We start from the raw sequence: 25,253 nt of genomic DNA, 5'->3' as shown, positions 1-25,253 counted from the left end.
TTTAGGAAGACCTGGTCTCTATTCGTGATAAAGTCGTTGATTTAGAAGACAGGTCTAGGAGAAATAATATCAGAATAATGGGCGTTCCGGATTCTGTTACAAATGCTGAGCTTTATGATTATGCCACGGTCCTCTTTTCAGAAACTTCCACCGAAGGCTTCTGCCGCTGACCTTCTTATTGATAGGATCCATAGACTCCCAAAGTCCAAACAGGCCCCTATCCAAGCACCGAGGGACACTCGGCTCAGGGTCCACTTTTTTTCATATTAAAGAATGCATTCTACAGGCTGCTTTGCCTTCCTCATCCACAGCTGAGTGCCTGGATAATCTGCAGATATTTCCAGATATTTCTCCTGTGACACTGGCCAAAAGGCGTCTATTCCACCCAAGGAAATGTACAATACAAATGGGTAGTTCCTACTAAGGTTATTGTTATGCGAAACGGCGTCTTCGCAGTGATACCTTAAACTGAGGATGGCCCTGCTATTCTGAAATAATAGGATTTTAATACCTACTGGAAAATCCTTTTCTTGTAGTGCGTAGGGGATACTGGGATGGTTTTAGTACCATGGGGTATAGATGGGGTCCATTGGAGCCTGCACTTTAAAACTTCTTCAGAGTGTGATGGCTCCTCCCCTCTATGCCCCTCCTGTAGACATAGTCTAGGAAAACTGTGCCCGAGGAGACGGACATACTTTGAAAGGAGGAAAAGAGACAAGAAAGTAGTGAGAGAACGAACCAGCACACTACATAACAAGAGGATAGCAACACTAACCACAACTAGGGACAGCAAAAGCAGACCCAAACTACAACACACAAGAACAACTCTTGCTGAAAAATATCAAAGCACAGAGGTGGGCACCCAGTATCCCCTATGGACTACGAGAAAAGGATTTACCGGTAGGTATTAAAATCCTAATGTTCAAGGGGATACTGGGATGGTCTTAGTACCATGGAGAAGTTGCAAAATCCCAAACTGGGTGGGAGAGTGCTGAGACCCCATCAAAACTGATTGACCAAACTGAAGATCCTCAGTAGCCAAGGTGTTAAACCTTTAAAACTTTACAGCGTGTTCGAACCCAACCAAGTAGCTGCCCAGCATAACTACAAGGCCGAGACACCCCGGGCAGCCACCTAGGAAGAACCCACTGACTGTGTGAGTGGGCTTGAACAGACCTAGGCAGCGGCAAAGCCGCCGAAGAGTGAGCCTGTTGGATCGTAAGCCTGATCCAACACGCAATAGACTGCTTCGAAACAGGACAACCAATCTTTGAAGCATCATAGAGAACAAAAAGCAGTCTGATTTTCTGAGTCGAGCTGGCCTCTTGACATAAATCTCCAAAGCCCGAACCACGTCCAAGGACATTGGTGTAACAGACGTGTCAGTGACAACCAGAACCATCACCGGCCAATTGATATGAAATGCTAATACCACCTTAGGCAAGAACTTCTAGCGAATTTTAGGCACCGCTCTATCCTCATGAAACACGAGAGAAGGACTCTTACAGGATAAGGCCCCTAGTCCCAAAACACGCCTCACTGAGGCCAAGGCCAACAACATGACAGCCTGCCATGCCAAATACTCCATGTCCACCTTGTGGAAAGGTTCAATCAAACCAATTGGAGAAAGGCCAGAATCAACTTGAGAACTCACGGCGCTGTGGGAGGCACAAAGGGTGGTCGAATATGAAGGACACCTGTCAAGAACATCTGGACCACTGGGAAAACAGCCAATTGTTCCATGGATAAAAAGACAAGGCTGAGATTTGAAATTTTATGGAGCCTAAACGTAGGCCCACATCCACAACAGCCTGCAGGAAGTGCAAGATATGTCCCAGATGAAAATCCACAGTAGAATACTGTTGACCCTCAAACCAAGAGACACATTTCTTCCATATGCAATGGTAATGTTTTGATGCGACCATCTGGCCGGCTTGGAGCATAGTCGAGATAACCTTGCCCGGAATCTCTTTCCTGGCAAAAATCCTCCCAATATACTTCCATTGCATCAAACGTAGCCGTGGTAAGTCTGGATAGACGAACGGCCCCTGTGTAAGACGATCATCCTGAATTGGCAGAGGCCAGGGTCCTACGAGTAATAAGGCTAGAATGTCTACATACCAAGCCCTGCGGGGCCAGTCTGGGGCACTCAGAATTGCCTGAACCCTGTCCCCTTAAGTCCTTTGAGAACTCTTGGAATTAGAGGAACTGGAGGGAACAAGTACACCAACCAGTAAATCCACGGTGTCGCCAGAGAGTCCACTGCTGTGGCCTGTGGATCCCTTGTACCAGAACAGTAACGCAGAAGCTTCTTGGTCAGCTGAGAAACCAACAAGTCGATTTGCGGGTAGCCCACATTGATGAAATATCTTCTGAAACACTTGCGGGTAGAGGCCCCATTCCCCCAGGTGCAGATCGTGTCTACCGAGGAAGTCTGCTCCACAATTGTCTACTCCCGGAATTAATATGGCGGAAATGGCCTTAGGATTACGCTCCACCCAGAGGAGTATATGTGACACCTCCCTTATTGCAGCACTGCTGTTTGGACCTCATTGTTGGTTTATGTAAGCCACAGTTGGTGCGTTTTCCGACCATACCTGTATGGCCTGATAATGAAGGATATAAAGAGGTCAGCAAAAGGGCATTATAAATTGCCTTGAGTTCCAAAACATTTATTGAAAGGGAAGCCTCTTGATCAGACCACCTTCATTGGAACCAAGCCCCTAGGGTCACTGCACCCCAACCATGGAGGCTTGCATCCATTGTCAACAGAATCCAATCCTGAATTCGGAAGTGTCGACCCTCCAGGAGGGAGATCAGCAACCACCATAAGAGGGAAATCCTGGCGTTTGGTGAAAGGCATATCATCTGGCGCATGTGCAGATGTCACCAAGACCATTTGTCCAGCAGATCCAGCTGGAATGGTCATGCATGGTCTCTACGGTACTGAATTGCGTAGTAGGAGGCCATTATCTTTCCCAGTAAGCATATGCAAAGATGTACCGAGATTTTGTTCAGCTTCAAAATGGAACGTACCATCGTCTGAATTTTCTTTGCCTTGTCCATAGGAAGGAACACCTTCTGAGACACCGTGTCCAGTATCCTTACTAGGAACTGAAGCCTCTGCGTAGGTTCTAGGTGGGATTTATGCAGATTGAGAATCCACCCATGATCCGTGAGTAGTCGTGTTGGAAGGCTGATCTTTTCCATCAACTGTGCTCTGAATATAGCCATTATGAGGAGATCGTCCAAGTATGGAACGATTTTCACTTCCTGCTTGCGGAGTTGTAGCAACATCTCTGCCATCACCCCTGATAACACCCTCAGTGTCATTGAGAGACCGAAAGGCAAGGCCTGGATCTAGTAGTCAACAGTAAATTGTTGAATACACCGTTGGCGCTCCCACTCTAAGAAAATTAGGTGAAAGTCTTAATGGATAGTTCAAAAAATAAATTCTGTGTTTCACTTGGAAAATTCTTTTTTTTTTCTTCTTCTTTCTAGATGACAATTCTTCTCCCACAACTAGTTCAGAATTATTCCTTATATGGAGGTATTTGTCATAAAGAGAAGAGAAAAGCACATATAGGCCCTCATTCCGAGTTGTTCGCTCGGTATTTTTCATCGCATCGCAGTGAAAATCCGCTTAGTACGCATGCGCAATGTTCGCACTGCGACTGCGCCAAGTAACTTTACTATGATGAAAGTAATTTTACTCACGGCTTTTTCTTCGCTCCGGCGATCGTAATGTGATTGACAGGAAATGGGTGTTACTGGGCGGAAACATGGCGTTTCAGGGGCGTGTGGCTGAAAACGCTACCGTTTCCGGAAAAAACGCAGGAGTGGCCGGGGAAACGGTGGGAGTGCCTGGGCGAACGCTGGGTGTGTTTGTGACGTCAACCAGGAACGACAAGCACTGAAATGATCGCACAGGCAGAGTAAGTCTGGAGCTACTCAGAAACTGCTAAGTAGTTAGTAATCGCAATATTGCGAATACATCGGTCGCAATTTTAAGAAGCTAAGATTCACTCCCAGTAGGCGGCGGCTTAGCGTGTGTAACTCTGCTAAATTCGCCTTGCGACCGATCAACTCGGAATGAGGGCCATAGTGTAGTAGTTCAAAAAAGTTGGTTTATTTAGTTAAAATTCATAAGATACTCGTATCCAATAAAAGTGACAGATTCACTGTATAGTAAAATTGGAACCGTACCGTGTCATGCTCCCAGCATGGGGCGATGAGAAGAGCAAAAAATTGGAAGGTTCCGGAATTCCTTCCTCCTCCCCTCATGCAAAACACCGGCCGCAGGACCTGGTAGGGTTCTCCTGGTACTTTAGATGCAGGTAGATGGATCATGCAGTGCCGCCTTAGTCTTTTGGATGATTGGGAGTCACCAGAATACACCCAGGCCGCCTCCATTTTTATTAAGCGCTATTCTCTGTTCCATTTATATTTTGCCTTCTGGATCTAGTAGTGACTGTCCTGCAGTGCAAACATGAGGTAAGCCTGAAGAGGCAGCCATATTGGGATGTGAAGATATGCATCCTTAATTTCCAGAGGATCCAGGAATTCCCCTTCTTCCATGTCACGCTTGGCTTGAGTTGGGGATCTGACGACTGATCATTGACTGGGGGAGCAGCTATCGGCAAAGGAAGGAGACAAGGTGGCTGAATGTAGTTCTTACACATGGATTGAAGACTTAGGCCTGAAGATGTAGAGGAGTAGGCAATGAGGACAATGACCGAGAATGATACACTGAATAAAGAGGAATTCAGTTTTAATGAGACCTCAATCATACACAACGACTAGGAGAGAAGCCTGAGTGAATTCTGAAAGGTTAGTGTTTTGTAAACGATGCTGAAGAATACTGAATGAAAAGATGACTTGTGATTTTTAAACAATGCTGAAGAGAGGATCGCTGAGAGCACCATCCGTAAACGGAGACCCTCCACCAGACAGAGGGCCCAGTGGTTAAATCACAAGAGCAGGTGAACTGGGAGCAAAGGACTGCAATAACAGAACTGACCACCAGGAGGACACAACAGACCTGGGATACCAGGGGTTAATCTGGCAGAGTGCTCTGCAGGGCACCTTACAGCAGCAAGTAGCTTGAAGTACTGGCAACATAGCTAAGCATCAACCCCTTTTTATAAGGGAAGCCTGTATCGGATTGGCTGGTTATGAACTGGTATAGCTATTGACTTGGATTGGTCTCCAACATGGTGGCTCCCTGCACAGAGGACACATGTGGAACCAGCACACAGCCACTACCTCTGGCCTCAGCCTCCCAGACGCCACACTCCAGCAACAGTACACTTGGAAAAAGACACCTCCGGCTGCCATGCTCCGCTCCCCAGGACCCAGACCCTGGCCTCTATACACCCAGCAGCCGCACCGAAGGACCTTGCTGCTGTAGCTCCTATCGATCGCAGCGAAACCAACCAGCTAAGAGGAAGGCTGCAGGGACCAGAACCCGTGGCAAGACTCCCGATGCTGACAGTATCCCCCTTTTTAGGGTGGTCTCCGAACACCCACGCTGCTTAGTGAGATTCTTGGCATGAAAGGCACAACTCAGTCTTGGAGCATGAACATCCTCTGCAGCCACCCAAGATCTTTCCTCCGGACCATATCCTCTCCAATCTATGAGATACTGGAGACGACCATACCTCTTGCGGAAGTCAAGAAACTTATGAACTTCGAATTCCTCATTTTGAGCAGCTTGAACCTTGGGAGATTAAGGGAAGGCTGCCCAAAAATTATTTGGTACAAGAGGATTTAACAGAGAAATGTGAAAGGTATTGGGAATTTTCAAATAGGGAGGCAGTTTCACCTTGTAAGAAACAGGATTCAACACTTTTTTAATAGGATACAGACCGATGAATCTTGGAGCAAACTTTTTGGTAGAAACTTTGAGTCTGAGGTTTCTGGTGGATATCCAAACACGATCTTCCACGTGGATTCAGCAGCAGGAACCTCAAGAGGTGGGAGAGATTAGAAAGAAGGAACTCGTGGATGAAAACTACAGTTAATGAAGAAAGGAGTGGAATTGGTAGAAGAATGATATAGGTTATTGTATGCAAACTCAGCAAATGGGAGGTAATCCATCCAGTCTTCCTGAGCAGGGGACATGAACATCCGTAAGAAAGTTTCCAGATCTTGGTTGACTCTTTCAGTCTGTCCATCAGTCTGGGAATGGTAGGCTGAAGAGAAGCTCAACTTGATTCCTAGGACAGAGCTGAGAGCTTTCCAGAACATGGTGACGAATTGGAGGACCCTGATCAGAAACTATTTCCTGTGGAAGGCCATGCAAATGAAAATTTTATGAGAAAAACAATTTGGATAGCTGAGGAGCAGAGGGTAAGACCGGTGAGGGGTATGAAGTGAGCCATCTTCAAAAATCATTACACAATGACCCAAATGGTGTTGTGCCCTCTGGAGACTGGCAAATCGGTTATGAAATCAATAGAGATGTGAGGCCAAGGCTTTTGAGGTGTTGGAAGTGGATGAAGATGATCCGAGGGAGATGTTCGTGGACTTGTATGTTGAGCACACTTGGAACAGGCTGCTACAAATTCAAAGACATCCGTTTTAAGATGAGGCCACCAGTAGAATCGTTGAATGAACTTGAGAGTCTTAAGACCACCGGTATGACTCATGAAAGATGAAGAATGAGACCACGTAAGCAATTTCCTGCAAAGTTAAGGTGCCACAAAAGTTCTCCCCAGACGAGCTAGAGGAACAGTACGAGTTGAAGCAAATGAAGCCGGATTCAGAATAAATTGTTTCTCAGAGGAGTTGAGTGAATCATCAATTTGAAAAGAACGAGAAAGTGCATCTGCTCTTCGATTCAAAGTTCCTGGGTGGTTAAAGAGTTTGAAGGAGAACCAAGGGAAGAAGAGAGCCCACCTGGCTAGCCATGGGTTTAAACAACAAGCTGTCTGGAGGTACAGAATATTCTTGTGATCCATGATAACAGGGATAGGGTGTTGAGCACCCTCTAATAAATATCGCCACTCTTTAAAAGCTAATTTTATGGCCAACAGTTCTTGTTCACCAATAGCATCATTTTGCTCTGCTTGGGAGAATCTATGAGAAAAATATGCACAAGGATGACTTTTCTTATCTTCAAAGAGCTGAGAGAGAACCGCCCGACTCCCACCGAAGAAGCATCAACTTCCACCTGAAAGGGGCGACTGAGATCGGGTTGGCAAAGAATTGGAGCAGACATAAAGGCTTTTTAAGAACATGAAGGCTTTCAGAGCCTCGGGTGGCCAAATCGAAGGATTAGCTCTTTTCCTGGTTAATATGGTAATTCGGGCGATGACAGTGGAGTAGTTCTTGATAAATTTTTCGGTAAAAGTTGGCAAAGCCAAAAAATCGTTGGATCCCTTTTAGAGTGGTAGGAAGAGTCCAATCACGAATCGCTTGGACCTTGGTTGAATCCATCTGTAGCTCCTGTCTGGAGATGACATAACCGAGAAAGGAGATGGTGTACCTCAAAAGGTGCACTTTTCTAACTTGCAAAAAAAAATTCTTCCTAAGACCTCTTTGACTTGCTTACGATGGACCTTCAAATCTTTAGAAAAAATATGAGAATATTGTCCAAGTATACCACTAGAAAACTGTAAAGAAGATCTCTGAATATCTCGCTCACAAAGTTCTGGAAGACCGCTGGAGCATTGCAGAGACCGATGGCATCACTAGATGCCCATAATGCCTTGAGTCTACTTTTGAAGAGAAGATCGCTGTGAGCACCATAAAAAACATGGAGACCCTCTACCAGATGAGGACCCAGCGGTTAAACCGCAAGAGCAGGTGGACTAGGAGCAAAGGACTGCAATAACAGAACCGACCACCAGGCGGACTCAAGAGAACCAGGATACCGGGGGTTAACCTGTGAGCGCGGAGCTTGGGTACCTTACAGCAGCAAGTAACTTGAAGAACTGGCACCATGACTAAGCATCAACCCCTTTTTATAAGGGAAGACTGCACATGAACTGGGATACCTATTGGCTTGGCTTGGTCTCCAACATGGTGGCTCCCTGCACAGAGGACACATGTGGAGCCAGCACACAGCCACTACCGCTGGCCTCAGCCTCCCAGACGCAGCACTCCAGCAACAGGACACTTGAAAACAGACACCTCCGGCTGACATGCTCCACTCCACAGGACCTGGACCCTGGCCTCCAGACGCCCGGAAGCTGCACTGGAGGACCTCGCTGCTGCAGCTCCTATCCGCCGCAGTGACACCAGCCAGCTAACAGGAAGGCCGCAGGGACCAGAACCGGAGGCAAGACTCCGGATGCTGACATTCCAGACCTGAGACCACCGCTCTCAGAGACTCCATTTTGAAGTGGAAAACTCAGAAGAACGGGATCAGTGATTTGAATTTAAGATCGTCCCTACCGAACCACCCGGTTTCGGCATCACAAACAGGCCGGAAAAATAACCCCTGTATTGGAGTTGAGGCGGAACTGGAACAATGACCTGCGTCCGTAACAGTCTTCGTATGTCTTCTGCAAGGTTACTGTTTTGTGTGAAATTGGTAAGCCCAAGCTGAAGAATCTGAGGTGGGAGCGTTTGATACTCTAACCTGTAGCTCTGGGAGAGTAGGTCTGTCACCCAGGGGTCCTGGCAGGAGCTTGCCCAAATGTGACTGAAACATTTGAGGTGAGCTCCCACATGTAAGGCCCCCAGAATCTGGGGCCAACCTTCATGCTGAGGTTATGGAAGAGGCTGAGCCTGAGCACTGCTCCTGTGAACCAGCGGCCGGTGTTCTGAGCGGTTTACCTCTGGGTCCTCTAGCGGCGTTGGAGGTACCTCTGGCCTTGCCCTTAAATCTGGCAACCTGAAAGGACTGCAGAATGGTGCCTGGGTAAGCACGTCCAGGCGGCGGAGCTGCAGACGGGGGATATGTGGACTTACCAGCCGTGGCATGTGAAATCCACTTGACCAATTCATCACCGAACAAAGCCTCACCCGTAAAGAGAAGGCTCTCTACACCTCTCTTGGAATCAGCGTTTGCTGTCCACTGCCGCAGCCATAACGCTCTGCACACCGACACCGCCATAGCCACTGAGCGAGCATTGATCAGGGCTATTTCCTAGATTGCTACCCACTGCAGAATCCTGTACATGTCACAGGAGTGTGAGAAGCTCAACCTGAGTCGTGTCAAAACCTTTCAGTATATTACTCGTCCATTTACTAATGGCCCTTGTAATACATCCATATGCAATTGTGGGTCTCTGAGCAACTCCCACTGCTGTGTAAATGTATTTAAAAGTAGTCTCAATGTTATAATCAGCAGAGTCTTTAAGGAAATAGCTCCTGGCACTGGCAGCAAGAAGTTTACGTGACAGCCAGGACATTGAAGTATCCACTGCAGGTGGATTTACCCACACCTTCCCATCCTCAGGGGGAAAAGGAAAGGATGACAGCAACCTCATAGGGATCTGAAATTTCTTGTCAGGATTAACCCACATTACTCTAGAGAGTGTGTTTCATTTCTTTGAGATAGGAAAGTAGCAGTAGCTTCTGATTTACAATTAAACATATTTTTTTGAACTGTGTCTGTCTCCTTATCAGGGATATTCATTACATCTCAAATAGAGTAGATAAGAGCTTCCACTCCCTGAGACATTAGCGTGCCCCTTTTTACATTCACCTCCCCCTCTTCCAGATCTGGCATCTTGACACCACAGACAGACAGACTGGAGAACTTGGGGTAGTGTTCCTTTTTGGAAAATAAGTATAGGGGGCTGAGAGGATGGTCTGTGTTCTGAATTCTTGATCATAAAAATCAGCCATAGACTTCTTTTAATATCTGGCCTCTCCTGCTTGGCAGTATCCAGTACAGATGAGATGTCTGTAATCATTCCTTTTATTGAGTCCAGCCACGCTGGCTCTTGAGTGCTGCTTCCTTGTGAAGGAGGGCTGCACTGTGCACACAACAGAGATCCCCCCGGGTGAGGGGAAAACCTTGTGCTGCAGGACTGGCATATGACCTTCTTACCTGACATACTGTACAGCATAATACACACACAGGAACAGGTTACATAACACAGTAACCCAGAGAGCCTGCTAGGAATGAGAGAGAGGGAGAAACCAGCACACCTTGCCTCTACAGCCAAAGCAGCGCTGTGCCGGGCAGTAACTAGGAACCTTAGATAAGTGACCTAGATTATTATATACACATACAGTATATCGCTCCACCCTACCACAAACCCCCTTGTACCTTGGGTAGGAAATAGCGCACTGATCCGCTGGTCCCGCTCTTCAGGAAGCCCCGCCCCCTTAATGGCGTGCAGTGTTCCCGCAATAGTTTATACTGGCAAGGTAATATTTGCAAAGAAAATAAGAATTTACTTACCGATAATTCTATTTCTCGTAGTCCGTAGTGGATGCTGGGACTCCGTAAGGACCATGGGGGATTAGCGGCTCCGCAGGAGACAGGGCACAAAAAGTAAAAGCTTTAGGACTAGCTGGTGTGCACTGGCTCCTCCCCCTATGACCCTCCTCCAAGCCTCAGTTAGGATACTGTGCCCGGACGAGCGTACACAATAAGGAAGGATTTTGAATCCCGGGTAAGACTCATACCAGCCACACCAATCACACTGTACAACCTGTGATCTGAACCCAGTTAACAGCATGATAACAGAGGAGCCTCTGCAAAGATGGCTCTCAACAATAAAAACCCGATTTTTGTAACAATAACTATGTACAAGTATTGCAGACAATCCGCACTTGGGATGGGCGCCCAGCATCCACTACGGACTACGAGAAATAGAAATATCGGTAAGTAAATTCTTATTTTCTCTGACGTCCTAAGTGGATGCTGGGACTCCGTAAGGACCATGGGGATTATACCAAAGCTCCCAAACGGGCGGGAGAGTGCGGATGACTCTGCAGCATCGAATGAGAGAACTCCAGGTCCTCCTCAGCCAGGGTATCAAATTTGTAGAATTTTGCAAACGTGTTTGCCCCTGACCAAGTAGCTGCTCGGCAAAGTTGTAAAGCCGAGACCCCTCGGGCAGCCGCCCAAGATGAGCCCACCTTCCTTGTGGAGTGGGCATTTACAGATTTTGGCTGTGGCAGGCCTGCCACAGAATGTGCAAGCTGAATTGTACTACAAATCCAACGAGCAATCGTCTGCTTAGAAGCAGGAGCACCCAGCTTGTTGGGTGCATACAGGATAAACAGCGAGTCAGACTTTCTGACTCCAGCCGTCCTTGAAATATATATTTTCAGGGCTCTGACAACGTCTAGCAACTTGGAGTCCTCCAAGTCCCTAGTAGCCGCAGGCACCACAATAGGTTGGTTCAGGTGAAACGCTGACACCACCTTAGGGAGAAACTGGGGACGGGTCCGCAGTTCTGCCCTGTCCGAATGGAAAATCAGATATGGGCTTTTGTAAGATAAAGCCGCCAATTCTGACACTCGCCTGGCCGAGGCCAGGGCCAGCAGCATGGTCACTTTCCATGTGAGATATTTCAAATCCACAGATTTGAGCGGTTCAAACCAATGTGATTTGAGGAATCCCAGAACTACATTGAGATCCCACGGTGCCACTGGAGGCACAAAAGGGGGCTGTATATGCAGTACTCCCTTGACAAACGTCTGGACTTCAGGAACTGAAGCCAATTCTTTCTGGAAGAAAATTGACAGGGCCGAAATTTGAACCTTAATGGACCCCAATTTGAGGCCCATAGACACTCCTGTTTGCAGGAAATGCAGGAATCGACCCAGTTGAAATTCCTCCGTCGGGGCCCTCCTGGCCTCACACCACGCAACATATTTTCGCCAAATACGGTGATAATGTTGTGCGGTCACCTCCTTCCTGGCTTTGATCAGGGTAGGGATGACTTCCTCCGGAATGCCTTTTTCCTTCAGGATCCGGCATTCAACCGCCATGCCGTCAAACGCTGCCGCGGTAAGTCTTGGAACAGACAGGGTCCTTGCTGAAGCAGGTCCCTTCTTAGCGGCAGAGGCCACGGGTCCTCTGTGAGCATCTCTTGAAGTTCCGGGTACCAAGTCCTTCTTGGCCAATCCGGAGCCACGAGTATAGTTCTTACTCCTCTCCGTCTTATAATTCTCAGTACCTTGGGTATGAGAGGCAAAGGAGGGAACACATACACTGACTGGAACACCCAAGGTGTTACCAGAGCGTCCACAGCTATTGCCTGAGGGTCCCTTGACCTGGCGCAATACCTGTCTAGTTTTTTGTTGAGGCGGGACGCCATCATGTCCACCTTTGTTTTTTTCCAACGGTTCACAATCATGTGGAAGACTTCCGGATGAAGTCCCCACTCTCCCGGGTGGAGGTCGTGCCTGCTGAGGAAGTCTGCTTCCCAGTTGTCCACTCACGGAATGAACACTGCTGACAGTGCTATCACATGATTTTCCGCCCAGCGAAGAATCCTTGCAGCTTCCGCCATTGCCCTCCTGCTTCTTGTGCCACCCTGCCTGTTTATGTGGGCGACTGCTGTGATGTTGTCCGACTGGATCAACACCGGCTGCCCTTGAAGCAGAGGTCTTGCTAGGCTTAGAGCATTGTAAATTGCCCTTAGCTCCAGTATATTTATGTGAAGTGAAGTCTCCAGGCTTGACCACACTCCCTGGAAATTTCTTCCCTGTGTGACTGCTCCCCAGCCTCTCAGGCTGGCATCCGTGGTCACCAGGACCCAGTCCTGAATGCTGAATCTGCGGCCCTCTAGAAGATGAGCACTCTGCAACCACCACAGAAGAGACACCCTTGTCCTCGGAGACAGGGTTATCCGCTGATGCATCTGAAGATGCGATCCGGACCATTTGTCCAGCAGATCCCACTGAAAAGTTCTTGCGTGGAATCTGCCGAATGGAATCGCTTCGTAAGAAGCCACCATTTTCCCCAGGACCCTTGTGCATTGATGCACTGACACTTGGCCTGGTTTTAGGAGGTTCCTGACTAGCTCGGATAACTCCCTGGCTTTCTCCTCCGGGAGAAACACCTTTTTCTGGACTGTGTCCAGAATCATCCCTAGGAACAGCAGACGTGTCGTCGGATTCAGCTGCGATTTTGGAATATTTAGAATCCATCCGTGCTGTCGTAGTACTACTTGAGATAGTGCTACTCCGACCTCTAACTGTTCTCTGGACCTTGCCCTTATCAGGAGATCGTCCAAGTAAGGGATAATTAAGACGCCTTTTCTTCGAAGAAGAATCATCATTTCGGCCATTACCTTGGTAAAGACCCGGGGTGCCGTGGACAATCCAAACGGCAGCGTTTGAAACTGATAGTGACAGTTCTGTACCACGAACCTGAGGTACCCTTGGTGAAAAGGGCAAATTGGGACATGGAGGTAAGCATCCTTGATGTCCAGAGACACCATATAGTCCCCTTCTTCCAGGTTCACTATCACTGCTCTGAGTGACTCCATTTTGAATTTGAACCTTTGTATGTAAGTGTTCAAGGACTTCAGATTTAGAATAGGTCTCACCGAGCCGTCCGGCTTCAGTACCACCAACAGTGTGGAATAATACCCCTTTCCCTGTTGTAGGAGGGGTACTTTGATTATCACCTGCTGGGAATACAGCTTGTGAATGGCTTCCAATACCGCCTCCCTGTCGGAGGGAGACGTTGGTAAAGCAGACTTCAGGAACCGGCGAGGGGGAGACGTCTCGAATTCCAATCTGTACCCCTGAGATACTACCTGCAGGATCCAGGGGTCCACTTGCGAGTGAGCCCACTGCGCACTGAAACTCTTGAGACGACCCCCCACCGTACCTGAGTCCGCTTGTAAGTCCCCAGCGTCATGCTGAGGACTTGGCAGAAGCGGGGGAAGGCTTCTGTTCCTGGGAAGGGGCTGCCTGCTGCAGTCTTTTCCCCCTTCCTCTACCCCGGGGCAGATATGAGTGGCCTTTTGCCCGCTTGCCCTTATGGGGACGAAAGGACTGAAGCTGAAAAGACGGTGTCTTTTTCTGCTGAGAGGTGACTTGGGGTAGAAAGGTGGATTTTCCAGCTGTTGCCGTGGCCACCAGGTCCGATAGACCGACCCCAAATAACTCCTCCCCTTTATACGGCAATACTTCCATGTGCCGTTTGGAATCCGCATCACCTGACCACTGTCGTGTCCATAAACTTCTTCTGGCAGAAATGGACAGCGCACTTACTCTTGATGCCAGAGTGCAAACATCCCTCTGTGCATCTCGCATATATAGAAATGCATCTTTTAAATGCTCTATAGTCAATAATATATTGTCCCTGTCCAGGGTATCAATATTTTCAGTCAGGGACTCCGACCAAGCCACCCCAGCACTGCACATCCAGGCTGCAGCGATTGCTGGTCGTAGTATAACACCAGTATTTGTGTATATACTTTTTAGGATATTTTCCAGCTTCCTATCAGCTGGCTCCTTGAGGGCGGCCGTATCAGGAGACGGTAACGCCACTTGTTTTGATAAGCGTGTGAGCGCCTTATCTACCCTAGGGGGTGTTTCCCAACGCGCCCTAACCTCTGGCGGGAAAGGGTACAATGCCAATAATTTTTTAGAAATTAGCAGTTTTTTATCGGGGGAAACCCACGCTTCATCACACACCTCATTTAATTAATCTGATTCAGGAAAAACTACGGGTAGTTTTTTCACACCCCACATAATACCCCTTTTTGTGGTACTTGTAGTATCAGAAATATGCAAAACCTCCTTCATTGCCGTGATCATGTAACGTGTGGCCCTACTGGAAAATACGTTTGTTTCTTCACCGTCGACACTGGAGTCAGTGTTCGTGTCGACCGACTGAGGTAATGGGCGCTTTAGAACCCCTGACGGTGTTTGAGACGCCTGGACAGGCACTAACTGATCTGCCGGCTGTCTCATGTCGTCAACAGTCTTTTGTAAAGTGCTGACGCTATCACGCAATTCCGTAAATAAGACCATCCAATCAGGTGTCGACTCCCTAGGGGGTGACATCACTAATACAGGCAATTGCTCCGCCTCCACACCATTTTCCTCCTCATACATGTCGACACACACGTACCGACACACAGCACACACACAGGGAATGCTCTGACAGGACCCCACTAGCCCTTTGGGGAGACAGAGGGAGAGTTTGCCAGCACACACCAAAGCGCAATAATATGTATAGGGACAACCTTATAATAAGTGTTTCTCCCTTATAGCTGCTATGTAGTTTTATCTAGCCAAATTAGTGCCCCCCCCTCTCTTTTTTACCCTGTTTCTGTAGTGCAGGACTGCAGGGGAGAGTCAGGGAGACAGCTGCAGTGCTGTGCGCTACCTTATTGAAGACAGGACGTCTTCTGCCGCCGATTTCCCGGACTCTTCTGTCTTCTGGCTCTGTAAGGGGGCCGGCGGCGCGGCTCTGGGACCCATCCATGGCTGGGCCTGTGATCGTCCCTCTGAAGCTAATGTCCAGTAGCCAAGAAGCCCAATCCACTCTGCACGCAGGTGAGTTTGCTTCTTCTCCCCTTAGTCCCTCGATGCAGTGAGCCTGTTGCCAGCAGGACTCACTGAAAATAAAAAAACTAAAACTAAACTTTCACTAAGAAGCTCAGGAGAGCCCCTAGTGTGCACCCTTCTCGGCCAGGCACAAAAATCTAACTGAGGCTTGGAGGAGGGTCATAGGGGGAGGAGCCAGTGCACACCAGCTAGTCCTAAAGCTTTTACTTTTTGTGCCTTGTCTCCTGCGGAGCCGCTAATCCCCCATGGTCCTTACGGAGTCCCAGCATCCACTTAGGACGTCAGAGAAAATGGGGTTAAAACCCCTTTTCAGCATCAGTGCCAGTGTGGGCTTGCATAGAGGGACAACAGCAGCACTTAAGCCGTGTGCCCGCTGCCCTAATGCCGCCATCTGTACCGGGGACCCCGGTTTAGTACTCCCCACTCAATTAGGGATGGTGGCATGCTGTGAGGAAGAGCTCACAACGCAGGCAGACTGGTGCCAACCCGTCCTGCCTGAATTAACGAATTAAAATACATTTTGAAGAAAACTCTCTGGAGCTCCAGAGAATGCACCCGGCTCCTTGGGCACATTTTTGTAAACTGAGTCTGGTAGGCGGGGCATAGAGGGGAGGAGCCAGCACACTCTGAAGAAGTTTTAAAGTGCCAGGCTCCAATGGACCCCATCTATACCCCATAGTAGTAAGACAATACCAGTATCTCCTAGGATGTTAGAGAAAATAGGATTTTACATACCTACCGGTAAATCCTTTTCTTGTAGTCCGCAGAGGATGCTGGGGTCCATAATAGTATCATGGGGTAAAGACGAGTTCACCAGGTGTCATCCTGCGTAATGTGGGCAAGATCCCGTTTGTGAGAATGTACCGCAGGGGACCCCGAGGGAACAGGACCGGGCCATACAGCCATAGAGGACTGTAATACCTGAGTGGCAGTTTCAGTCCTAGCAACACGGTCAGAAATCTGAGAAATAGTCCCCCTAAGAGAGGCTAACCACTCCGGTTATCTAGCCGGGATCTGCGCTACAACAGTGCAATTCTGATTACATGGGATGGGATCTTCCTGAGAAGATGAATCCTCTGCAGCATAGGAGACAGAGTCTCTAGACATGTTTGCTGCTATACCCCACACACACACACAGGGGAGGGCAGACAGAGCCCCCCCCGCCCCCCAAGAATGGCAGAGAGACACAGAGATTGGAGCCAACCCCCTGTCAGCGCTGACTGTGCTCCTTAATAGGACACACAGTCTTATTACAGCCCCCCCCCCCCTTCTACAACCCCCTGGTACCGTATACAGATAACTGGAGTTGCTGTTGAGGACCTGTTCTTCCTTCCAGTGCAGTGCAGGCAGGAAAATGGCGCTGGAACGCTGCTGGGTCCGAAGCTCCACCCCCGTAATGGCGCTGTCTTCCCGCTCTTCATGGATTATACTGGCCTGAGGAAAAGCCTTCCCAGGAGCTCCCTCCCCGCTGCCGCCATCTTCACACCGGCCCCCCGCTTGTTAGGGGGGTCAGTGACTCACTCACCACTTCTTCAGCTCTGTAAGGGGTCGGCGGCATGCTGCTGGGGCGAGCGGTCCCCTGTGGCAGAGAACAATCAGACCCCCCCCAGTGTCCAGTCAGCGGAGACAGTGGCTCAGACCCCGCAGGGTGGACACTACTCCCCCCCCTTAGTCCCTCGATGCAGGGAGACTGTTGCCAGCAGCCTCCCTGTAAAATAATAAACTCTAGATAAACATTTTCTAAGAAAGCTCAGGAGAGCTCCCCTAGCTGTGACCGGCTCCTCCGGGCACATTTTCTAAACTGAGTCTGGAAGGAGGGGCATAGAGGGAGGAGCCAGCCCACACTGTTAAACTCTTAAAGTGCCAATGGCTCCTGGTGGACCCATCTATACCCCATAGTACTAATATGGACCCCAGCATCCTCTAGAACGTAAGAGAAAGTGGGATATTCTTGTTGACACTTTACCTAAACCAATCCCGGAGGAGATGTCTTCCGTCTCGAAGTAATATGATAAAGGAGTAAGACTGTTACAGACACTCAGAGTCTGTTTCCTACTGTAACATGTGACAACTGGGACTAAGTTACTGGGCATGGGTCTATTTTTGGTCCAGATTTATTTGTTCTTGTTATGGGTATAAAACGTATATTTTTATCTTTATTTCCTGTGCTATATAATTGCTATATAGTATATGGTCTGACATTCTTTCCACTGTTACGTTTCATAATACCTTTCTAGAATGTTTGGGTGTTCAGGTAAAGCATGACTGATTCATGTAACATCCTGTTGCCCTTATAACGGTGTTGATAGAACATACATTGGATATCAGGCCATGTTCTTGGCCTTTACCTCCTTTGGATATATTGGTTACATTGAGATATGATATTTCTTTGTACAATTGTTACTATGATGACTAGATGTTGCACTCTCGTATGGCTACTTGGGGTAGTCGGTGGGTTTTCCTTTTAGGCCAGACCGCCACCTTTTTCTACCTTTCTGTGACGGTACCCTAGTGACGGAATCGCTAGCTCCTTTATGGACGCTATTTCTGTTTGTCTCCCATATTTGTTCCCTATTTTATTTTTCCTGCGATTTGATAGTTTGAAGTATGCACACGCCCTACAGACTCTATTGAACTTTACACAGATGATCCTAGATGTTTCATACCATGATCTGATCTCTCTCTATCACGGTGACGTTTCTAAGTCTTAATGTAAAAGGTCTCAATTCTCCCCGTAAGAGACACCTTACATTAAAATATTTCACTGACCAGAAGGTGGCGGTGGTAGCCATTCAGGAATCACATGTTCCATTGCACTCTCCCCCTCAGTTTACCAATAACTACCCAACATGCTATATCTCCTGTGGTGTATCCATCCTTTCCCATAGATCCTGCCCCTTTCACCTGGAAAGCAAGTGGGTGGAATGCAGTGGTAGCTATTGGATTCTAGTTGGGAAATTCATTATAAATATGTCCCCCTCACTTCTCTCTATACCCCTAATGCAAGACAGCCCCAGCTTATTAAATATTTTTTTTTTCAAAAGCTACAACTAATTGCACTTCTCCTTATGGGAGATGTTACTCTTGCTCCAGACCCTCATCTTGATAGATCCTCCACTACTGATGAACAGACCAGTAATGCCGCCCGTTCCTCAGCTTCCTCATGCTCCCTTTATTAGCTGAATCTGACCTCTATAACACTTGGAGAATTAGACATCCAGGTGTGCGTGATTACACTTATTACTCTGCTGTACACAGGTCACATTAGAGAATAGACCTTCTTCTAGGTCATTACAATTGATCCCTCGCATTGATATATTTCTGTATGGGGTGATATTTGTAACCACTTTTTAGATGCCATTTTGTCCATGTGTAACTACATTTTCTATATGTATGACCTCATTGCTCTATATATGTACATTTTATTAGGATTAGTGCTTTAGACACCAGTTAGAAATATAGATCTCTCACCTTTGACCTAGTGTGAAGGACATAGTGAGTGAGAAGAATATACACAGCTTTTAGGCAGGCTGATTATAATAAATATATCTTCCTATTATCAGCATCTCAGATAGAAACTGTCTAGAAAGATGTTTGGGGTATTGTATACATAAGTAGGTGAAAGGGGACAGTTGTCCAGGATAAGATAAATTACGTTATACTGAAGGACTACTGCACCCAGCATCACAGACCTGAATGTAATTGTCACGATCCGGGTATCTGGACGCCATTACTTACCCTTCAGATGCCTCCTAAGGCGGGCTCAGCGTTCCAGGACCGGATTCCGCTGTTCCTGAGTTTCCACATGCAGAATGTCAGAGTGGTGTTTTCATCAACCGCGGCCTCCGCTGTGCCCGCGTGGTTAAATGTGCATCTATCAGCCTGGCGTCTCCTGTCTCCGGTGGCCGGCGCCGCCATTACTGTTTCCCAGACCACATGGATTACAAACCAAACTTCCCTCCAAGTGTCTGCATGGGCGCAGCCATCTTGGATTCTGTCATCTGATCATTTCCACCAATCTGCTGTCTGTATTGTTGATTTGCATAATTGCCTAGCCAACCCCTTCCTTGCTGCAGGTATAAGTAAGCTGTGCCTGAGCAAGGAAGACGTCAGTGCTTTGGTTGTCAAACCTAGTTCCTGTTTGTCTCTCTCCTGTGATTGTCTTCCAGGTTCCAGCTCCTGTCTCAAGACTTCCACCATAGAGACCCGCACCAGCATTCCACCTGCGGTGTAGCCTGACTCTCCAATCCATTGTGGATTCATCTGTTTCCAGCTACAACATTACCTGCTTCCAGCTCAGCTTCCAGCAGAGTACAGCTTCCCTTAAAGGGCCGGTGTCCTTTCTACACTTTACCACTCTCCACCGGTATTATTATTTCTCCGCTCTCAAGTTCTACATTTCAGTTCATATTTCATCGCTCCCAAGTTCATTTATTATTTAACTGGTTCCAGCCAGTATCCACTCCGTGCTAACAACAGTCTGGTTCCAGCCAGTATCCACAGCAGCTGTTTTACCTTCAGCAACCCAGCTTTTCCTGGAACACCAGCTGGCACAATCCTGGGTTATCTCCATTGCTACAGTCGGGCCTGGTAAGGACTTTCCATCTAGAAGATCATAAGAACTATCTCACACTACCAGTGCCCTGTGGCTCCTGCCATCCTGTAGTACTCAGGAACTGTATTTATTCTTTGCTGACTTTTACGTTTTCTTTTACTGCTGCTGTGTTGCGGAGTTGTCATAATAAACATCATTGACTTTTATCTAAGTTGTCGTGGTCACGCCTTCGGGCAGTTATTATTCATGTTACTTACATGTCCAGGGGTCTGATACAACCTCCCAGGTTCCGGTACATCTCAGCCCCTACAACTGAGGCTGCCTCACGTCAGCTCAGGCCCTCAGTTGTGACAGTAATATCTGGTAAGACAATGTTAGCGTATCCTTGCAGGGTATAAAGCCTAGAGACTTACACATAGCAGGTTAGTTCTGATTGAAGCTAGGGTTGTCTGCAGCAGATATAGACTTCTATAAACCCACCTCAGTTTAATAAATTCAGAGTTATTTAAGAGGGACCCTGAGGGCGACTGAACTATATTGTTTAAACTACTTCATCGATGACCATCATCTGGGACAGATCATGAAACATCTGAGATAAGAGCGGAGTATTCTAATTTGTTCTTGCTATTACTGTAACTGAGTATAACTTGTTATTTGCAGGTTCTCATCGTTGTAACTTAGAGAAATAAATGCTTATCCTTTATAATATGTCCTGTGTCAGTCTCCATATTTATCACATTGTATCCCAGAACCTGGTGACTTGAATTTTTCTACCGACAGTAATTTCATGGTCTGATCACACCCCTCTGATAGGGTCCTGGTCGCCTTTTCCCGCTATTCCTCCTTTACCACCTTGGAGATTGCAGGATTATATAGTAATGAATGCTGAAGGCACCAGAACTTTGCAAGAGGCCCTGTCCTCCTACATAGATGTGAACGCTCCTGAAGATACTTCCATTAGGAACCAATGGTGTGCCCTTAGGGCCATGGATCAGAAGCCAGAGAAGGCCGTCATTCTAGTGCCAGGGGACAGGTAATCAGCAGGGAATGTGCAGGACTCTGAATGCTGGTTCCCATACACAAGCTCAATAAATGTATTATATACCTAAGACGACGGTAGCAAGACTCAGATGCTGCCAACTCAGTAACAGGAGCCGATCATTAGCCAATTCCCTGAGGCCGGCTGTTACAGGAGCATGTGGATACATGACAGGGGCTGAACCAGATATATCCTAAGCTTTGTGTCATGTGGCATGAGGAACCCTGAGCCTGTGCCCCAGCAAGCAGCCGCACCATGCCAGAAATAAGTGGTTTATATATAGAACGGCGTGTGCTTATAGTGACACTCTCAGAGCATGTAATACCATAGGCAGGTGGCTGCTGGTGACACAGCGACATGATGTGAGGGGAGAGCAGGAGTATAATAGGGACTGATGTCTCCTGATGTATGAGATACACCAGAGAGTGTGGGGAGGAGACTGGTCAGATCTCTGGGCTGGTAACACACAGTGACATGATGTGAGGGGGAGAGCAGGAGTATAATAGGGGCTGATGGCTCCTGATGTATGAGATACACCAGAGAGTGTGGGGAGGAGACTGGTCAGATCACTGGGCTGGTAACACACAGTGACATGATGTGAGGAGAAGAGCAGGAGTATAATAGAGGCTGATGGCTCCTGATGTATGAGATACACCAGAGAGTGTGGGGAGGAGACTGGTCAGATCTCTGGGCTGGTAACACACAGTGACATGATGTGAGGGGGAGAGCAGGAGTATAATAGAGGCTGATGGCTCCTGATGTATGAGATACACCAGAGAGTGTGGGGAGGAGACTGGTCAGATCTCTGGGCTGGTAACACACAGTGACATGATGTGAGGGGAGAGCAGGAGTATAATAGGGGCTGATGGCTCCTGATGTATGAGATACACCAGAGAGTGTGGAAAGGAGGCTGGTCAGATCTCTGGGCTGGTAACACACATTGACATGATGTGAGGGGGAGAGCAGGAGTATAATAGGGGCTGATGGCTCCTGATGTATGAGATACACCAGAGTGTGGGGAGGAGACTGGTCAGATCTCTGGGCTGGTAACACAGTGACATGATGTGAGGGGGAGAGCAGGAGTATTATGGGGGCTGATGGCTCCTGATGTACGAGATACACCAGAGAGTGTGGGGAGAAGACTGGTCAGATCTCTGGGCTGGTAACACACAGTGACATGATGTGAGGGGGAGAGCAGGAGTATAATAGGGGCTGATGGCTCCTGACTCTCCCACTGGGCAGATACATTTCCCCCATTAGTGTGTACTGACAGAGGAGGGTGTAGGATAAGAGATTGCTGTAGTGACTGAGAAAGGAGAATATGTGACTCTTTTCTGTAATAAGTGTTTATTACTCACCTGTGCTGATATCTGTAGGGATTTCCCCCTCCTTACACTGCTGATCACCCTTCAGATACGTCTCTTCTTCTCCTCCTATATCTTCTGCCTTCATATCAGTCACATACGTCTCTTCTTCTCCCTCTATATCTTCTGCCTTCATATCAGTCACATACGTCTCTTCTTCTCCCTCTAAATCTTCTGCCTTTATATCAGTCACATACGTCTCTTCTTCTCCCTCTGTATCTTCTGCCTTTATATCAGTCACATACGTCTCTTCTTCTCCCTCTATATCTTCTACCTTTATATCAGTCACATACGTCTCTTCTTCTCCCTCTGTATCTTCTGCCTTTATATCAGTCACATACGTCTCTTCTTCTCCCTCTATATCTTCTGCCTTTATATCAGTCACATACGTCTCTTCTTCTCCTTCTATATCTTCTGCCTTTATATCAGTCACATACGTCTCTTCTTCATCTTCTATATCTTCTGCCTTTATATCAGACACATACGTCTCTTCTTCTCCCCCTATATCTTCTGCCTTTATATCAGTCACATACGTCTCTTCTCCCTCTATATCTTCTGCCTTTATATCAGTCACATACGTCTCTTCTCCTCCCTCTATATCTTCTGCCTTTATATCAGTCACATACGTCTTTTCTTCTCCCTCTGTATCTTCTGCCTTTATATCAGTCACATACGTCTCTTCTTCTCCCTCTATATCTTCTGCCTTTATATCAGTCACATACGTCTCTTCTTCTCCTTCTATATCTTCTACCTTTATATCAGTCACATACGTCTCTTCTTCATCTTCTATATCTTCTGCCTTTATATCAGTCACATACGTCTCTTCTTCTCCCTCTATATCTTCTGCCTTTTTATCAGTCACATATGTATCTTCTTCTCCCTCTGTATCTTCTGCCTTTATATCAGTCACATACGTCTCTTCTTCTCCTTCTATTTTAATATCAGACAGACGTTCTACCTAAAACACAAAAAAAACCACTATAATGATATTTGCATACAGTCAGTTTAAACTGAGGTGAAAAATAGTTATGGTAGACTTACCGTTGATAACTCTATTTCTCCTAAGTCCACAGTATCCACAGGATATACATTTGGATATGAGGTAGCGTCAGCGGATTGGCACCAACGATCAAAAGCTTTCGGCCTCCCAGAATGCAACAGGCCAGTCCCCTAAATCCCCGCCTCATGGCTCAGGTAATTCGGTTGTTTTCCAAAGCTCAAGGTAGAAGCATCACAAAGAGCCCTAATCAGGCGAGAAGAACACACATGCACACCCTTCCGTACAAGATGGAAGATGTTAGTAGGTGAAAGGATCCTCAAATCAGGAGCGTCAGGGTGGGATCCCTGTGGATACTGTGGACTAAGGAGAAATAGAGTTATCAACGGTAAGTCTACCATAACTATTATTTCTCCTGCAGGGTCCACAGGTTATCCACATGATAACATTGGGATGTCCCAAAGCAAATTTAGTGGGTGGGACGCTCCTGATTGGACAGGAGAATCTATTGCCTGAATTCAGCGTTCTGCGTTATCAAAGGCATAATGTCTAATGAATGTGTTAATGGAAGACCATGTGGCTGCCTTACATATCTGTTTAGGTGAAGCACCACGTTGTGTTGTCCATGACGGGCCTACCTTACAAATAGAGTGAGCAGAGATATTAGAGGGAATATGGAGTTCAGCTTGAGAATATGCTTCTGAAATAGTCATCCGAAGCCACCTCGCCAGTGTCTGCTTGTCAGCAGGCCATCCTCTCTTGTAAAATCTGTAGAGAACAAAGAGTGTCTGTATTTCTGATGGCACGGATATGATCCACGTAGATCCTTAAGGCACGAACTATGTCCAATGATGCATCTTCCGCAGAAAAGTCCGTCCCTTGGAAGGCCGGGACAACAATTTCTTTGTTAAGGTGGAATTTAGACACTACCATAGCAAGATAACAAGATTTGGTTCTAAGAACCGCTTATCTGGATGAAAAATCAGAAATGGAGGATGACATAATAATGCCCGTATCTGACACTCTTCTAGCTGAAGCAACACCCAGTAGAAAGAGAGCTTTAGCTGTCAACCATTTAAGATCCACCTGCTTTAGTGGTTCAAATGGAGCAACTTGAAGTGCCTTTAGGACTAAACTTATATCTCAAGGCACTGCAGGGAGGTTGGATGTGAAGCGTTTCCTGGAAGAAAGTGCAAACATCCTGTAGGTTAGCAATTTTCTTTTGGAACCATACAGTCAATGCTGACCCCTGCACTTTCAAGGAAGCCTTTGTCCATTTCTGCCTGAAGGAATGTTAAGACTCTGGAAACTCTGAAAGACCAAGGGTAAAATTTCCGGTCACTGCACCACTGAATATAGGCTTGCCATATTCGGTGATAAATGCGAGCTGAGGATGGTTTCCTTGCTTTAAGCATTGTTTGAATTAGCAGTTGTGAGAATCCTCTTGCTTTCATAATGGAAGTCTCAAGAGCCACGCCATCAAAGACTGTCGATTCACATGTTTGTGAAAAAAAAGACCCTGAGACAACAGATTTGGACGTTGAGGGAGTAGAAATGGAGCATCCATCGACATCCTCTGCAGATCTGTGTACCAATGTCTTCTGGGGCAAGCCGGAGCTATTAGTATCATGGTGCCCTTTCCCTGTTTTGCCTATCGCATCACCCTAGGTAACAGGGCGATTGGTGGAAACACAAAGGCCAGACAAAATTCCCATTTCACTGACAGGGCATCCACAAAGGTCGTCCTGGGATTCTTTGTTCTTGAACCGTACGCGTGAACTTTATTCTTCTGACGGGATGCCATGAGATCTATCTCCGGTAACATCCACTTGTCTACCAGAATCTGGAACA

The 25,253-nt window shown here is 47.3% G+C and overlaps 1 protein-coding gene across 2 annotated transcripts in view; it reads right to left on the bottom strand.

Annotated features, from left to right (window-relative positions):
- The window catches only part of LOC134984622 (zinc finger protein ZFP2-like), a 43,722-nt gene that overhangs the window by 7,696 nt on the left and 10,773 nt on the right, over positions 1-25,253 (bottom strand). For both annotated transcript variants that reach the window (XM_063950166.1, XM_063950167.1), the window contains exon 5: positions 22,400-23,363. In XM_063950166.1, coding sequence (XP_063806236.1) covers positions 22,400-23,363 — 964 coding nt within the window. The remainder of the gene's footprint in view (positions 1-22,399; positions 23,364-25,253) is intronic.

This window comes from Pseudophryne corroboree, assembly GCF_028390025.1.
Source record: "Pseudophryne corroboree isolate aPseCor3 chromosome 3 unlocalized genomic scaffold, aPseCor3.hap2 SUPER_3_unloc_7, whole genome shotgun sequence".
NCBI classification, from domain to species: Eukaryota; Metazoa; Chordata; class Amphibia; order Anura; family Myobatrachidae; genus Pseudophryne; species Pseudophryne corroboree.
Note: the sequence above shows the minus strand (reverse complement) of the source record. Positions and strands in the feature narration are given on the sequence as shown.